This window comes from Fusarium falciforme, chromosome 7, assembly GCF_026873545.1.
Source record: "Fusarium falciforme chromosome 7, complete sequence".
NCBI classification, from domain to species: domain Eukaryota; kingdom Fungi; phylum Ascomycota; class Sordariomycetes; order Hypocreales; family Nectriaceae; genus Fusarium; species Fusarium falciforme.
The window spans coordinates 2,594,270-2,612,292 of NC_070550.1; the positions used below are offsets into that span (position 1 = coordinate 2,594,270).

At 48.4% G+C, this 18,023-nt stretch overlaps 4 protein-coding genes across 4 annotated transcripts; 3 read left to right on the forward strand and 1 right to left on the reverse strand.

Annotated features, from left to right (window-relative positions):
• Positions 1 to 2,474: 2,474 nt before the first annotated feature.
• On the forward strand, positions 2,475 to 2,775 carry NCS54_00943900 (Hypothetical protein; the record flags this gene model as incomplete). Its single annotated transcript, XM_053154788.1, has 2 exons — positions 2,475 to 2,675; positions 2,728 to 2,775. The coding sequence occupies 2 exons, from the start codon at positions 2,475 to 2,477 to the stop codon at positions 2,773 to 2,775; spliced, it is 249 nt and encodes an 82-aa protein (XP_053010763.1).
• A 1,889-nt stretch (positions 2,776 to 4,664) lies between these two features.
• On the forward strand, positions 4,665 to 7,014 carry NCS54_00944000 (PNPLA domain-containing protein; the record flags this gene model as incomplete). Its single annotated transcript, XM_053154789.1, has 5 exons — positions 4,665 to 4,864; positions 5,001 to 5,156; positions 5,209 to 5,737; positions 5,930 to 6,144; positions 6,204 to 7,014. 5 exons carry the CDS (start codon positions 4,665 to 4,667, stop codon positions 7,012 to 7,014), a joined length of 1,911 nt encoding a protein of 636 aa, XP_053010764.1.
• A 2,942-nt stretch (positions 7,015 to 9,956) lies between these two features.
• On the forward strand, positions 9,957 to 11,051 carry NCS54_00944100 (Epoxide hydrolase; the record flags this gene model as incomplete). The annotated part of the gene is made up of 1 exon (XM_053154790.1): positions 9,957 to 11,051. Exon 1 carries the CDS (start codon positions 9,981 to 9,983, stop codon positions 11,049 to 11,051), a length of 1,071 nt encoding a protein of 356 aa, XP_053010765.1. The 5' UTR covers positions 9,957 to 9,980.
• A 4,327-nt stretch (positions 11,052 to 15,378) lies between these two features.
• On the reverse strand, positions 15,379 to 16,003 carry NCS54_00944200 (Thiamine-BP domain-containing protein; the record flags this gene model as incomplete). The annotated part of the gene is made up of 4 exons (XM_053154791.1): positions 15,379 to 15,436; positions 15,507 to 15,609; positions 15,693 to 15,798; positions 15,884 to 16,003. The coding sequence occupies 4 exons, from the start codon at positions 16,001 to 16,003 to the stop codon at positions 15,379 to 15,381; spliced, it is 387 nt and encodes a 128-aa protein (XP_053010766.1).
• Between the last annotated feature and the right edge of the window lie 2,020 nt (positions 16,004 to 18,023).

Below are 18,023 nucleotides of genomic sequence, written 5' to 3' on the forward strand. Positions count from 1 at the left end.
TTCGAACCATCTGGATGGTGTAAATGCTGTTTGGTGATGTCGATGGAAGTTGACTTTTGATGATTAAATTCATGATCAAAATGTAGGACCACCATATATTTGACCTGTAGAAACACTTTTCTAAGCTTTCAAATCTATTAGTGTATTTATTGGATGTTTCAACCAATTCTCAACTGTGCCTTCTGACGATAAATTGTGTTTCTCATTCAACTCCCGGGTAGGTGAGTCTTTCTTAACATTCACACACGGTGCTTGCCCCTTTCGCCAGCACTGAATATTACAAAGTAGAAAGACGGATAAGAATTAATAGAAGACTTGTAGTGAGATTTAGTTGCCAAAACAGGAGAGCCGTGTTGTTAGTTGTATACTGTTATCTCTGGGGTTGTGATTGATGAAGCATGCCCATCAAGCCCCTCAACTTGTGTGGATGAAATTAAACTAATATGTAATTACAGAGTTTAACCAGGCCCTTTAAAAAAGGTGACAACAGGCTCGCTCAGTCGTACGGAGTCAAGCTTCAATGTACTAGTACTTGTCCTTCAATCTCGTGATTTGCCATGAGCAACACAAATGCATAATATCTTGCATAAATATTACGCAGGACAATGAATAATGCATAGTGCTAGTCATGTGCCCTTCACAAATCCAGCCTCTTGTCTGTTGAGACCAGTGAGTCCTGCATCAGGCTCTCCTCAAGAGACGTGGCTGGCTGACAACGCACGAGTGGAAGAGTAGCCATGTTACTCGTCACCGAAAGGCAGACCGTGATGGGTACGACCGACGATGATCTACTGTGCCCCAACATCTCTCTGAATTGGTTGGTAGCCGCGGCCAGAGACGCCCGACTCAAGGCATTGCCCCTGTCCTCGTCCCAAGAATTGGGCTACTGGGCAACCTTCCAATGAGTGAAACAGTCCAGAAAACGGGCTAGGCACCGATCCTGCACTTCGTCATCGATTCTGCGGCCGCGTTGGGTGGCTGACTGAGACATCCAATGGCCACCAATATCAGCAGTCTTCATCGTCGTGTACGATGTGGTATCAATCACAGAAAGCTGGTACGGTGAGGTTAGCTGCGCCTGTAGCCTCAACGAGACCACATGATGCTTTAGACATGGGAGTATGAGTCGTGGGGAGATCTCCAAGGGGCTGGCTTTGCTCGCTCGCTGCACGTTTTGGGCTGCGCATCTCCCCATGAGGCATTGATTGACGTATTCAAGCTTCTTACAGCCCTAATGAGAACATGAGACGATAGTTTATTCGTGTATAATGGCGATCATATAGCATCTATCTGTCGGCTGGCGGAGCCGGCGGTAGAGGGCAGATTCATGATAGGTGATTAGGCCGTTGGCTTCTCATCGGCATATTGGCAGTTATTGACGATCCCCAAAGTTGGCAAAGGCTGGCCCCGATGGCCCGCGCGAAAACCAACTTTTTAGCTCTCTCTCCCCAAGAACGCGCGCGTATCCCCAATATTTGACCAAGTTTAATCCCCTTGCAAGTGGAGCCGGGGGCGAGGATGAGAGGCCACGAATCGTCCTGCAAAGCAACCGTGGCTTGCATGGCGCGGGCCGACCCTCGCGCTGGTGTCGTTTTTTTTTCTCATATGCCGCGCGTGAGGTGAGGCGACTTTAAGAGGAAAACTGGCCTTTGCTGACGGTGTGGCTGAAGGGGCCCTGTTGGGGAATGTCACTGAGAATCCACATGCTGCTCGGTTTCCTTGAATTCCTTCTTGGATTTTGTGACCTGTATCTGCAGCCTCGTGTAGCTGTGTGGCAATCCAAATAACTGCCGGTGGAGGTGTCTGGCTTGAGGACCCCCTATTCTCTCTTAATTGCGAACCTGAATGCTATGACCGTCTAGTAGCCGACTTCATCCCCTCTCAGCGAGATATTCTGTAGACGACAAGGAAATGTCGAGGATCCGAGAGATAACGCTGATACCCGAGGAGGCTTAAATATTCGTATAGCTCATAATGCATCTGTCTTGGCAGGGTTACATGCCATCCAACACTCGAGTCAGCACCCTGGCTATGTTTCCTATTACTTGTTTGTTGCTTCTTGGCCAGAGAGATGGGCTCTCTCCGCCGCGGAGCGGATGTCGGGGCGATCACTGGATCGTGAGCGGGTCTACTAGAGGGTCTGCATCCGCAGCGCCTTGCTGGGAGTAAGCAACCAGTAGGAACCTCTAGTCCCAGATGTCTCCAGCTTCACGAGTGGATTCTCTTCACCTGCGTAATGACGATCACTGTCATCGAGGAAAAGAGAGAGGATCGTGGAATCAAGAACATCGCTTGAGGCGGCATCGCATGGAGATGGAGGCCATCGTCGACTATAAAGATGAGGTCTTCTCCCCTCGATCTCTCTCTCATCCCAACCATCACACTCACCAACAAACAACGACAACAACCGCACTCGCAACACAAATAACTCTTCTTTCAAACCTTCTTCCAACCACCCCCAACCAACCACCAAGATGAAGTTCACCATCGTCGCCTCTGCCCTCGCCATGGCTGTCTCTGCTTGTGCCACTGGCACCGGCGGCGGCCAGGCTGGTGGCTCTTGCAACGCCAACACCAAGCAGGTCTGCTGCAACGGCCTTCTCAACTGCGCTGTCCAGGTCCTCGGCAAGAACTGCGACGGCAGTGCCTACTGCTGCAAGACTGACGCCCCTGTCGTAAGTGCCCCTTTTCCTCAGAAAGTGAGTCGATACTAACCAAGCTGTCTAGGGCGCTCTTGTCAACGTTGCCCTTCTCAACTGTGTCGACCTTCTGTAGAGGGTTTCTTCCGGGAATCAACAGTACCAGGCGTCTGCAGTACGCCAAGTGGAGGACATTGGGATGAAAATTGATTGGGGGTTGGCCTGGAACTGAGGAAAAAACAGTATCAGTTTAGACAAATACCACTCTCATGCCACTAAACTTGTGTTCTCGTGATAGTTGAAGGAACGAAGCTTCCCAAGCTTCCCAAGCTTCGTCTGCCTACGAATTTTGAGCTTCTGCATTGTCTCCCGCGACGCCAATGGTGCTTCCGAGTAATAGAGTAAGAGATGGATGTCTGACTGGGATAGTCTGTTAGTATAGGCCAGAGCCGGGATGGCATTGTCTACCTACGGGGCCCGATATGTGAGAGTGGTGGAAGCTAGTCGTAGGAGTGGAACGTGGATGACCACCTATCCTGACCAATGGAATGAGATTGCTAGAGTGATCGGATGAACACTTGGGGGGATTGGTGCTCTGCATAGTAGTAGTCATGGACTTGGCTCCTTCGACTTGACCCTCTACTCTTGTGGTGGTACTGCGAAAGATGCTGGATTGGAGATAAACGTGGGAGAATCTTTCATGTAGTCTGGAGGGAACACGCCAAGAAGGTCTCCTTATTTCTTGTATGTCTCCGACCAAGGAAGCGGCACTGTTATCCTGGTTTATCTATTATGTGATGTATCTTGTAGTTCCTAATGAGCTGGTAAGACATCCACAGTTCCTGTTCACTGTGTAAGACGCACAGCCTGGGCAGGTCGCATTGCAGACACTCCACCATACTCTTGAACTCCGTCATCGTAGGTGTGGATTCCGATTTGGGTCAAGGGTGGGAAGATAGATTTATTCAGGGAAGATCGGCAATGCAGTTGGTGAGATGCGTCAAATTTATGCACATATGAAATTATAATATGTTGTAGGCTCCCCTGACTTGTGCTCGAAAGCATAAGGGTGGCTTGAGGATTAACCTTTGCATGCACAAAAATGAATAACGAGTTAGCGGCTTCCACTGGACTGTCACTGATACCCCAGCCACCTCCCACCTCTGGTTTGGAAACAGAACTTCTAGAACATGATTTGATGCTTTACCGTGCTTCATGGTCGGGGTCTGGTGCCGTTCTGTGTTGATGGCAATATTCTTTGTCATTGAAGCTGACAGCCTGTTTTAGAAACGTCATCAAAAACAACAAAAATGATTTGATGGTCCCTAAAACTGACAGTCGTCCAGACACGTAGAGAATTCATGCTCTTGACGTCGCCCAAGGCATTTCAGGGTCAGCGGCTGGAAATGAATTCCCTCAGACGACTCAAGCTCCGCAACTGATGCCTTTATTCAAAGATATTGGTGAAATTAACAAAGCCACATGGGACGCCCTGCCTTGGTATTGTTGGATAAAGACATGAAAGGGATGGCGAGCGAGCCCAATCAGAGAGTAGGGAAGCAAACCGGGCTGTCTCTTTTCAGATTATTACGCCAAGGTAAATCAGCCTTCCAATGAGAACCAACCGGAGGCTAAGCCTCTGAAACGGCACGTATCAGCTAGTAGACAAACAACAGCTGAATGATGCTGGTTTAATGATGTATAACATTGCATGAAGCCTTGTGGGGCCTAATCCTTGTCTCCGTTCGATAAAGAATACTTTTCCAGTCACACAGTCACCACCACTTCAGAGGTACTCATTATCATATGCCATCACTCATCTTGCGATTTCCCATGCCGCGCCTCATAGGTCGTTGCGTAGCTCCAGAGCTGGCATTGGTGCCTGTTCTTTGTCTGCAAAGTCCTCATTTGCGCTTCTCAGCGCCCCCCCTCCTCCATCTCTGTCTTCAACTTGTGAGGATTCATCATATCTTTTGCTTCTAAATCCGCTTCTGCGTCTTCATTGTTGTCACGGAGCAGGCCGCCATGGCTGGTGGGCCATGTCCACTCGACAAGAGCGGTCTCTGCATGCTCTCCTTTGATGGGGGAGGTGTTCGGGGCTTATCCTCATTGTACATCTTGGATCACATCATGAGGAATCTGAACCATGAACGGGCGTTGACTGGCCAGCCCGTAAAGAAATCATGCGAAATCTTTGACTTGACCGGGGGGATGAGCACTGGAGGGTAAGGAGGATGATTTGTTCAAAGACGCCCCAGGCGGACACAGGACAGATTGATCGCCATTATGCTGGGTCGACAGGAGATGGACGTGGCTGAATGTATTGCAGCCTATTGCAATCTTTCCGAATCTGTCTTCAAGGTCAAAGAAGCACTGGTCCAGCATCACACTACGAGGGGATATCCAGTCCCGATTCGACTCTCAGAAGCTCAGAGCTGCGGTTGAGGCAGTCTTGAATGACAAGAACTTGCCCCCAACGACTCTGTTCAATGACAAGGTTGAAAGGGGTTGCAAAGTGTAAGATCCCTTCCCCTAAACTCTTCATAGAATGGTGCTGATCCTATCCAAGGTTTGTTTGTGCGACTTCTGCTCATCCTGCGACTACTCGCCGCCTGAGAAGCTACGACACGACCAAGGAGCCCTCTAGCAATGCTACCATCCTCGAAGTTGCCATGGCGACATCCGCCGCAAGTACCTTTTTCGAGCCCGTTACGATCGATGATATGGTGTACCTCGATGGAGGTCTTGGTGCCAACAAACTAGGTGAGCAAGTGGTTGGAGAGGCGAGATACATTATCGGCCGCGAAATAGAGGAACTAAAGCCTTTGGTCAAATGCTTGGTCTCTATCGGAACGGGCAATCCGGGCATGAAGTCTATCAACAAAGACTTCTTGCGTTTCGTCTCTGAAACTCTCGTCAACATCAGCACAGAGGCCGAGATGACGGCCAAGAAATTCGCCCTCGAATGGCAGGACCTGAGCGAGGCCCACCGATACTTTCGCTTCAACGTCGAACAAGGCCTCCAGGATGTCGACCTTTCAGAGTACAAGGAGACCGGAAAGATCAAGATGGCCACCCAAGAGTACCTCGAGCAGGCGGTGGGGGCTACTCTGGTGAAGAAATGTGTTAAGAATCTCAAGATAAAGCAAAGCGTGTACATAACTGATTTCTCGTGAGGAGTCATATCTAACACAAACGGTGTAGACCGTGTCAACGCAGATCTTAGTCGATAAATCCAAGTTAGTTGAGAATGCTTCCCATTATTGATGTTCTTTGACTCACATGCCTAGGCTTACAACATTGTGATGCAATCAGCAGCAAACAGCCCCCTACTACCACCCAAGTACTGTCTCCCATTTACGAAGAACAAGCGTTTTGTTGGCCGCGAAATTATCCTCAAGAAGCTCTTAGATGCCTTCTTTAGCGAGGAGCCCTGCGAAAGGGTCGCACTGGCTGGGCTCGGAGGGGTGGACAAAACCCAGACCGCTCTCGAGTTGCCTTTTGAGTCCAACATGAGACGGCGGAGTGCTCCATCTTTTGGCTCTCCGCACTGAGTGCTAGCAGCTTCGAGCAAAGCTGCAACACAGTCGCCACCGAACTGAACATCTTCCAGCAAGGTCTGGATTCCAAAGCCATTCTGAGAGACTTTCTGAGTTCCAAGAAGTTTGAGTCATGGCTTATCATTGTGGACAACGCCGATGAGTGGGACTTGGTTCTGCGTGGTCCCAATCATTCTTTCAGTATCGACGAACAGCTGCCCCAAAGTCCTGCTGGTCGAATCCTCTTCACCACCCGCCCGAATGAGGTGGCCCTTGAAGTTTCTGACCAAGAGCCACTGAAACTTGACGAAATGAAACCAGCAGAAGCCTTGAAGTTCCTGGGAAGGTCCGTCAACAGCAAGCTTCTACTTGTAGATCACTCTGTTGTCTCGGAGCTACTGGAAGAGCTTACATACCTTCCACTGGCAATCACTCAAGCCGCAGCCTATTTGAATCGAAACAAGATTACCATCACTCGATACCTCGAGCTGCTGCGAGGCACCGAGCAGGAAATGACTTCTCTGCTGAGTCGCGAATTCCATGACCGAACTGGATATCGTGAATCGCAGAATGCAGTGGCAGCCACGTGGCGTGTTTCTTTCGACCATATCCTTGCGCACGAACCAATAGCTGCCAATCTGCTCAGGTTTATCTCGAGAATCGAATCCAAGGACATCCCGCTCCCAATTCTACCACGAGGGGACTTAGAAGAGGAACTCACATACTCGGTTGGCACTCTTTGCGCTTATACCTTCTTGATTCCACGAGAAGGCCAAGAAGTCTATGACATGCATAGTCTTGTGCATTTAGCCACGAAAATTTGGGTACAGCCGTAGCCGGCGTTCGACAAGCCCCATCATGATCCCAGAGCTTGATCTGACGATGACAATGGTCGAAGATTGTTGGAGAATCATTGTAGTGTTATCCATTGAATCTTAAGGTCCGCAGGCTGGAGATGCTATCAGATTCGTTTGACAATCATCTTTAGCCGAGAGGAATAGGCCAGAGAGGGGAGCACGCTCAATGACCTCGGAATTGACGCGTAACCCTTGCGGGACAACATTGGCCAAATCAAACACGCCCACTCCAGCGCAAGCCTCTATCCCGCCCTAGAGACCGAGACTGAGAGACAGCATTCGATTGACGCTCAATGATAGGTGCGCATGCAAACGAGCCTATCAAAACAACACGCTCGTATCTGTAAGTCAGACATGGCGTCTCCATAACTTTTGCGTTGTGACTGGGCGGCCTTTTCGGCGTAAGCGTCCATCAAGTGGCGCCGCCGAGAGGGATGTCTAGTAGCATTCCTCGCGCTTACTAGGGTTACGATTGGACAGGCAGGGTGTTGGACTCGCTAAGGGTCTGACAGCGAGGCTGGGACGCTAGCATCGGTGGCTCATTGTAAACGCTAATCGCGTCCTGGATGGCTCAAAGTGGAGCTTTGGTTTGGAGCGAAATTTACGTCTTTGGACTTTGGGCGTGCTTGGCCTTTCGATTGAAGTGTGAACCAGGACTCTCGAACACGGAGGGGAGCGCATGAGCGAACCGTCTTGAAACCTGCATACTCGTTTTCAATTCCAGCCTTAAATCCAACGAAGAACAATAAAGTACAATACTATCAGCATCGTACCTGAACCAAGTTACGAAACTAAACAAACCGAGCAAGATGCAAACTTGGCCGTGATATGTCAAGTTGCTTCCGAAATCACGGCCATCAGCATACCCTTCGCGCAATTTAGGGTGCTGAAAACAGATGGACGTACAACTATTGGTGACATTCCCTTGCCTATCTGGTTAAAGGCTTTGTGCCAAGGTAACGCTAGTGCGGCTTTGTTCCGACTCCCTTGTGGTCATCTCTCTCGTCGCTCTCACTGACTGTTTGACACGCTCGCATCTACCGGAGGCAGGCTCAAGTACATCACTGCTCCTAAACTGGAGCACTGTCTTCAACTAGCCTCCTGGGAGACTGAGTTCCCCAACATGTGCATAATCGATGTGGAAGGTCTGACGGAGAAGAGTGTGAAGGAACCAGCCTTCAACGAAACGCAATTCGACCCTGTCATTACTGCCGCCCACAGCCATATATCTGCCGAGTTCAACGACAAATTCGGCCTCGAATACATTAACGCCGTGGCCTCGTACGAGATTGTCTTGTTACATCAGCCTACTTCAACCTTTATCGAAGCAGATTTGCTTTTCAATTGGCCCGCAGCAGTTTTCGGAATTGACAGAATCGCCAACGTCAGGATTGTTGAATAGGCTGTTTTCGTCATGCTATTCTCAGCTAAATACCCGGCAACATGGCAAAGAGGCCTGGCATGACACGTAGTGAGTGCGAAGGACCGCGAGAGGTTTCGAGAGTCTTTGTTGCGGATTCGCGCATGAGACTTGAATCAGATCATTCCTTGCCACAGAAACATGATCGACAGTGGGACAGATGATACATTCAACAACATCTTCGAGTGGTTTCTGGCAGGCAGAAGATAGCCGCCTGGAGGGCATTAGATGCTATTGCTATGAGCGAAGGAAGACTAAAATAGTCCTTCGCATTGGATGATCGAACCTGCTTATCATTCATCAGGAACGTACTTGGTCCATAGAGGGTGATTGATGCTTTTCTAGACTATACTCTTCCTGAGCCCATCACTTCTTGGAACATGATGTCGTATATACAGATTATCGAGGATAGTCTTAATGTATTTGCACTCGCCGTAAACTTGGGGATTGTTGCCGCCTACAAGAGTTTAAGGTCAAGCTTAGAGGCCCTCATTCGATGTCTCATGTCGCTTTCGCCGGCTAGCCGGGGTGGCCTCGACGAAAGCCAAGCAGAGACAGCTGGAGAAGTTTGTCATAACTCCGAGCTTTACCTTGACTCAAAGTGGTGTAAATCAAGTCACCGTTGCGAAAATAAACAGGAGTTTGCCGATGGAAGATAAGATGATGTTGTGATTCAGCAGAGAGGGTTGCCTTGTATAAAAACGCTACTAAAGCTCGTTGGCTGCCGCCATTATCGTCGCTGAATCACCTCGGTCCTAGTTCTTACGGCGCCGAGGCTCCCATTAACTCCGTTCTTGGATACCGGGATTGTAATCTTGACCACCGGACTAATGCCTGATCGTTGGCTCTTTCCCACTGTATTACAGGCGACAGTTAGTGTGATTCTTATTCCAGTGTTTTTCCTGTTGTTCAACAGCGTAGTGTTATCAGTGGGCATGGAACTGAACCAATCATGTCGACAGCATCGTATTCATCCCAAATGGGGCATATGAATGCGCCTCGTAAGCCGGGAGGCCCGTTTGACACGGTCCGTCGAACAGACCAGCAGGTGGGCCGACGGTCAACAAGCTGCAAGATTTACCCGGATTTGGCAATGATGGCCATAGTTAGCCCTGATGTTGACAAGATCGTCGCACATACAGTGGCCCGAAACCAAGAGAAGAAGCGTCAAGTCAGATTATGTACCCCGGCAAGTATTTCCCGAACCTTTCCAGGCATGGATTTGCACAACGCCGTCAACGTACCTTGTCTTTGATTGCAAATGATTCCAAATGCTCGATGGCCAGGACGTGGTGTGCCGACGGCCTGCGCTCAGCCTCAGCTTACGTAACCCAGTTCCGAGATGACGATGCGCAAATCACGGCAATTTCTGGCCTTACGGGTCTCTGATTTAGTATTATGCCTTACACTGACATAGAAATGACAGTAAACAAACATTGGAATATAAAGGACAGGAGACTGGACAACTCACAGCTCCGTTCATCTCCCAAAGCATCTATCCAATACGCCAAGGTGCTTGGTCAATATGTTGTTTTCACGCTGGTTTGCGCTGTCCTTTTTTCCTCTTCGGGGATTATGCGTCCCTTATTCAACAGAATCCATTCAGCGCAGACAATCGGGCTCACTTGACTCGTCTGCCATATCACAGGTGTCGATTGCCAAACGAGCACCATCATCTCTTGCCGAGCCTCGTGGACTTGAACCTCTCCGCTACATCAATACCACCCGCCTTCAAGTTGGCTACTATGAAGACGGCCCAGCAGACGGCAAGGTTGTTCTTCTCCTGCACGGCTGGCCATACGATATTCACAGCTACGCCGAGGTGGCTCCAGCATTGGTCAAGCAAGGATATAGGGTCATAGTCCCTTACCTTCGCGGTAATGGTCCAACGACTTTTCTGCGGGCTGACACTTTCCGTTCTGGCGAGCAAGCTGCACTTGGCTATGATATCATTGAGCTCTTAGATGCGCTCGATATCCCTTCAGCAATCTTTGCCGGGTACGACTGGGGCGGTCGAGGTGCCTGCGTTGCAGCGGCTCTGTGGCCGGAGCGATGTGACGGCCTTGTCTCCGTTAATAGCTACCTTATCCAAGATCTATCGAAAGCTTCGATTCCTCTCGACGCCAAAATCGAGGCCGGATTTTGGTACTTCTACTACTTTCTTACTCCTCGCGGTGAAGCGGCCCTCGCAGAGCATCCCAAGGATATTGCCCGAGTCGTTTGGGATAAGAATTCCCCACGATGGAACTACACCGAGGCTGATCTAAACCGGGCTGCTGAGACATTTATCAACCCCGATTATATCTCGGTAGTCACCCACGTCTACAAACACCGCCTGCTTTATGCACCAGGAGATCCAGATTATGCGGAGTTTGAGAAGGCTCTCCTGGCTCAGCCACGTATTTCTGTTCCTACGGTTACACTAGATGGACTAGCAGACGGTAACTTCCCGCCTACGAACGGGTCGTCGTCTGCCCAGTATTTCACTGGACCAAGGGTGCATCACCAGGTGGCCGATGCAGGCCATAACCTACCACAAGAGAAGCCAAAAGAATTCGTTGATGCCGTACTTGAAGTGGCTAGTTTAGGAAAGTAGGGATCACGATGGTTAGAGAAGAAAGAATCAGGTTTAGACGCCATGATTTGGTGATTCTGTCAGGTAGACTGTGGTAGTCTCTTTGGTTCTTAACTATAAATGTCCTGTAGCTACTATTATATGTTAACTGACTTAAACTAGACGCTGAATCTAAAATACTACGTTACCCCTTGCACTTTAGAGCGGTGGTACAAGGGGTATAATCAGCCGAAGGCTGAGAGCCCGCGGGCCAAGCAATTATCTATAACTATTATATTATTTACGCACTGGAGCAATTTTTGTAATATTTCTTCTTATCGCGAGCAAAATCACCTGGAATTTACAGAACTATGGCCTATCTTCTAAGGATTCCGTGTAAAAACCTGTCGTCTCTGAAGCTGCTAATCCCTTATCTTTATCTTTATACTATCCGGGGGAGACGCGTAAATCAGCTGATTGCGATTAAATAGGGCCGCTTCCACCCTACCGACTCCTGAGCGAACCCGCGCGTTTGCAACCCTTGCCATAGTGATTAAGCGACTCTGCGTCAGGGTCTCAAGCTCTTTAATGACCATGCCCAACCCCTCTTTGTCCAAAACAGCCGTCCGCATCGTGCCCTCCACCGCCGACGACTCTGTTGAGCAATCCTGCCTTCGCCGGCACTGTCTCTTATGTTCCTTAGCCGCCTGCCTGGTTTGCTGATTTTTCATTCCAGCGTGCACAATCACTGCTGGCACTGAGGCGCCAACCAATTTCCCTCCTCCTAAGACGGACAAGCCTCGCCTGTACGTTTGCGACACCTGCCAACGATCCTTCGCCCGATTGGAACATCTCAAGCGACACGAGCGCTCCCACACCAAAGAAAAACCCTTCAAGTGTCCCGAATGCAAACGATGCTTCGCCCGCCGCGATCTGCCTGCGTCGCCAACGGAAGCTTCACCAGACCTCGACGCTGTCGTCCCGTTCCCGCAACCGCCACGAGTCTGCTGGCGGCATCCCCTCCGCCCAGAGTCGAGCTTGCAAGAAGAGTTTCGCAGGGCCTAACCCATCCAATAGGCCGAGCCCATCCATGAGGCCGCGGGCAAACACGATCAGCCATGTTGGCAGCAGCACGATGCAGACGATTGCTGCTGCGAATTTCTGTGTCCCAGGAGGCATCCCCCCTACCCATACCCACACCAGACACCTTAGTCTAGCCGGGTTGCGCATCCCCAGCTTGGACCATGGCATCTCAGCAGCTATGGAGCAGCGAGGGGTGCATCACGGTTTGCCCAAGCTGGAGAATGGCACCTCGGGAAGCCTCGACTTTAGCAGCGGCTTGCAGACAGCGCCGCCGATCACCGTCCTCAACTCCGATTTCAATTCTAAGGACCTCTTCGAGCCGGGCACGACGATAAACTCCAATGCCCTCCATTACAATATTTTGCCGCAATCAACGGCCCTGGAACAGGCCTCGCCGTTCGCGCTATCCATGAATGAGATGCCCTCGAGGCAGACCCTTGACGATAATTTTGACGAGTTGACTGGCTTCGAGTATCAGATGCCCTTTCACACGAACGAAAACGTAGTGGACGGATACAGTCCGTCCGCTATCAGCCCGACGAGCCAGAGCGGGATAAGCGATGTTATGCCAGATGGTTCAAATCCCGGGACGAGTACCATATGGCAACCCTCCGTGATGGGCTCTCTACAGATACCGAAACCGTTTGTGATTGTTCTAGATGGCTCGGTCTTCCCGGATCTCTTGAATAGGACCTCTTTATCACCTCACCCGGCTTCTCAGAAGATAAATGGCCCTGACCTCTCTACACCTCCATCTGAGCCGAGCCTATTGGGGCCATCCGACGTAACGAGACCCTTGGCTTCAACATCGGCCCGGAGATGCTCTCCTCCCTTCGCGGTAGCAACCACGGTCTCGCCCGTAACCATCATCACAGATACCACGCGGAGTACTATCGCGAACACCGAAGATCAAGGTAGTCAAGAGAAGAAGCAAAGCAGCTAATACGCAGCACATTGTTCCCGGTCCTTTAATGAATCTAATTCATGTTATGCGCGAAACTATTATCAATCGAGTTATCTCCAGACCCTGACTTAGATTCCATATGGCTATATGGCAAATTTCTCCTTCAATCTTTTGGTGGCAGATGCTACACTCAGGGATAAACCACATGTCACGTATGAGCAACCAGCATAACGCAACCGGCCATGCCGACGTTGAGGTATTTGGCCATGTTGAGGCGACGGGTTATAGCAGAGGGACCCGTGAGAAGTGGTCGAGAAGCCTCGGCACATCTCTTCAGACTAGCTTGCATTTACGGGGGCTATTATTGAAAAGTTATCTAGCCCGAAATCAACCAACTTCAAGTGGGACCTTCAACAATTCCTAATTTAAAGCATCTAAAACTGCCCTGACGTACTTGCACGCTTAAATGCGAGTTAGGAATCTCATGACAAGAGGGAGGCAAGGGACAAGTTCGCATCTACTAAAGCGATAGCGCAGATTTTTACCCGACCAACATGGCTGTAAACCCGGCAGTTAATATGTATTTAGGCCCTCCCCTTCTAGCGCCTTCTTCCTCTCTTCTCGCACTTGTACATATATTTCTCTGGCCTCCCTCTATCAACCTCTCTTCTAGCAAATCGACGCCAGATTTTTCATACTCCGCTGGGTAGCTGGTTCTCTTCTCCGAACGTCTTCCTCAATTTAGGCACCCGCAGTCCTAGTTCTTCCACTTCCATTTTCCTCGCAGTATCCAATATTCCCTGGCTCAAATGTGTGACCGTTTAGCCTGTTGAATGTGACACATAGGAACGGCACCAGCACCTACATGCTCGGCACCATGAGCACCACAACATCGTCATTACGTGTTTGCCAACAGTCCAGTACGGAACGAACAACGCGGCGATTTTTTTGATCCACCTGGCCCGTACTTTCCCTTCGATCCGCCTGGGTTGATGGTGGAAATTGGAGATGCAGTGCCAAGCAAGGCAGATAAATGTTTAGGCGACCTTATCTTCGGAACGAGGGCGATGGAGTATGATCCTGAGAAAATTGTTAGAAACGGACAGATCCAGCCGATAGCGATCCCGAAGGTACCTCAACAGCTGCTTTGCACGGCCGTCTCTGCCTTACGATTAAAAGATAAGGTAGAGTCCAGCTGGGACTCGTCCATCCCGCAGGAGATCTTCAAGGGGCACTCGGAGGATAGTCGCCCGAACTTACCGGCTTGCCTTTTCTGTGCGATGTATGATTGTATATCTCTAACGCCTGGCTGAGACGTATGTGACTACTCGAAGCCGGTGCTACGAGATAGGCAGACGACAGATGACCCGCTGATATATTACGGTGCCATCGCCTTTGGGAACCCAGCTATGAGGTGCGTCACTACCCGGAACAAGGTTCCTCGGCGATTAGACGTTTTGTTTCGAAATGGACGCCGCTGGCCTAATACTCTTCCCCCTTGTCCCCCAATTTGGAGAATGTACGGTTACTCAGTGTTTCACAAGAATAAGCAATGGCAGAAAAATGCCGTAGCCCTGCTGAGGTTGCGTATGTAAGGGAATTCCTGGCCGTGCTACCCGTGGCCGAAGCGTGTACAAAAGCTGCCTACGTATCTAACCCTCTTCAGTTAAGATCAGTGATCTTGGGAGAATGTTATGGTTATCGTGACCTACATTCGGTCTGTAGGTCGAGTTGTATCGAACGATCACCAGCAGCGATTGCTAGACTACCTCAGACCAAATTCAACGCCCAAACAGAAATCTCAAAGGTATACGTATTGCAGTATGCCAACCAGCATGTTCTCTACCATACCAATGCTGCGGCAAATACGGTTCCTCAAGGCGAGTTTTTATCTCGGTTTCCCGTCCCTAGCTGGATCAGTATTACCAACCTTTTTGAGAGGTACTGCGTACTTTGATACACACCGAGGGCGAATATTCTATATGTTCTTGTGGATGAAGGCTTCTTAAAACTCATCCACATGGGACTTATAGCCGATATGTGTATTAATATTCCAGAGATGTAGGCATCCGTTATTTGCCACTTTGGCCAACAGTACAGAGATGCTATCGTTACTCTCATAGGCTTGCCTTCGAGCATCCACAACAGAGTCAACATCGTAGAGGGGCTAACGCGTAGGAAAGTCTTCACAAAACACAAAGATCCAACACCGCTATTTTGCATTGCTCAGCACGGGGGTCGGACAAGCATTGGAAGTTTCGTTCTCGCCCTCAAGGAAAAATGGAAGTGACACATAACTCGCACCATTTAAGCTAACTACCAGGCTCCAATTCGAGGTCGCCACCCTCTCTTATGGTTCCTTAGTTTCTAACCTGTCCGTTCTTAGGCTGCTCTTTCGACCGGGTCTACCTTGCCCTCCATGGTCTCCCTCTTATCGGTCCTGTCCATGTCTCGTGAGCCTCTTGCCATTTCAAAGGAGTAGTCCCCAGGTGGCGGACGGGCAAGCTCACCTGGTGCTAACAGTCACCGTCGACTGAACCTTCGCCACGTTACGCTGATGAACCACGGCATGTGCCTTACCGATCGCCGCCATGACTTCGTCCCAGCTGCCTTCTAGACAGGTGAACAGCACGCCCTTTCGTCAGCCTCGCAAAATTTGGTTTCCATATCTGGAGCACGCAATCACCAAGACTCACCGAGCGTGGTGCCAGTGGAGTGCATTGTATGCTTCAGCCCACTAGACTTGAGATATCGCTGCACCTCTGCGAGTTCGGCGGCGATCGACGGGTTGCCTGTTCCAATCTGTGTTCTGGAATCAGCGCTGTTTTCATTCTTGACGTAAGGGCGTGACGGGAGCTGGCAGCCCGAATGTTGGAGGGACCCATACAGGAACAAGAGCAAAATCGGCGCAACACGATGGCGGCGTAGAGAGCAAACTATAGTCCATATCGGCAATCTCAGACGCGGTTTGGTTCGGGTGAATTGATTTAAGTACAACAAGGCTCATTCACCGGCAGGTGAAGGAACACTACGCTGTGATCTTTGAATTGATCTTAGCGGAGAGACATGTTACCTGGCGAAAGACGGGCTTTTGAACTTTGGACTAGAGCCGAGTGTAGCATGTGAACAAAGTGCCATCTGCCCCGCGATCGGAAAGTGAACGTCAGGGTGAAGTAGTCGATGGTCCGAGAGCACAGGTATTGACATCGAGTGATCCCATCATGACGCAAGCCCAAGAGGGGTTTGCGATTAAACATTCTGTCGCACAACCTCCAACGACTTGCTGTGTGCATCCCACTCTGCAATACGGGACTGTTGAGTCTGGCTCTCGGTTTCCTCTCAAGTTCGCTATTGGCAAAGCTTGACTTGCGCCCAAACTTTTTCGTGATCGACTTGTGGTTGCAAGCGTCCTGTCCTTCCTTGGACAATAGTATAGCCCATGTACATCAGGGGTAGCGTTCTTATCCCATCTACTATTATAAACCTCTAACGCGGTCACGACAGGAGGGTTAACCGAATTAAAATAGCGCAAATAAAAGATATATCTCCTCCCTACCTAAATTAGCCTATAATAGAAGTCTTAATAATCCTTTGAGTTATAAATTACTACCTTATACTTATTATATCTCTTTTTAATTACCTCAGCTGCCTTAGCCTCCTTCTAGTTGTAAAGAATTGGAGGCATGCACTTCAATGCAATGAACCAATTGACCGTTAGACCAAAAGATTCGCGAGTAATCACAATTGCCCGTTGCGATTACGCTGCCTCACACTACCTATAACGCAAGGGCCTTGCCTCTGCAATCCACTTCATTACACTAGTACTACTTATACCTACTTATAACAATTATACATTTCCTAAGGAATAAACCAGTTATACTAGGTATATATTAATAAAAGGATTAATCGGGCTATCTTAAATAAGAGGTATTATTATATCTAGTAATATACATAAAAGCTATTTAATATAACTAAGTAATATTAATAGCTAAGGTAGTAATTATATAAGAAAATATAAATAAGTATATTTTATATATTTTAGATTCCCTAGATAAGGGTAATTATATATAAGTATAATATTATTTTAGGATTATATTAGTCTAGAGATAATATTATTGTTTAATATTATTAAATTTTATATAACTAATATTAAGGAATTTGGATTTATAAAAAATATATAATATAACTATAAGGGTTATAATATAATTTTTTCTTTTTATTAAGTCTTTTTCTTAAAATTTATATATTTTTACTTTCTTAGTCTCACTTTTAATATATTTTAATTTTAATATTTTAGTATTATATTATATAATATTTAATTATATTTTAAATAGTTTTATTATAAAAATAAAAGAATTAATATATTTATTAATTTATATAAACTACGTTCCTTAATATAAGAAAATCTAACCAAGGCCTAAAATAAGAGTATAATCTTAGATTTAATCCCTATAAGAGACCCAAATAAGAGTATATTGTTACGCGGCTTTGTGCAAGCCCGCGGAACAACGGGTTCACGTGCCCCGGCCCTTTCGGCCAGGTAACACAAAGCAATCCTTTGTGTTTCGCCACCGATACCATCATCTCAATTCTAGCAAGCTTCAGTACAATACAACCATTTTGCCTACCTAGCTTTGTGTGACCTAAGAAGTCGCAACTGTAACATATATAATCCCAAAACAGGACTAACTTGGGCACCTTAGCCCAAGCTTAGCCCGCCTTAGCACTAACTTAGCTTAAAGCAGCAAGAGCTTAGCTCTAGAAATAGAAATAGACTTTAGTGTGCTTGAGTTTTGTCTCTCAGTTTGTTAGTATTTAACCTAAGTTACAACGGGCTTATTTCTCAGTTCCGATACTCCGCTGTGCTTGAAGAGAAGAGAGTTCTTCTTTTTTCTGCTGACGGTTGAATGCTTGCGATCTTCTGGTCCAGTTAACCCATCGAGGGCCAGGCTTCAACTATAATAAAGAACACATTTTCAACACATCATAGCATAGTATCCCAATGCTAACACCGTGGGTTGAATGCT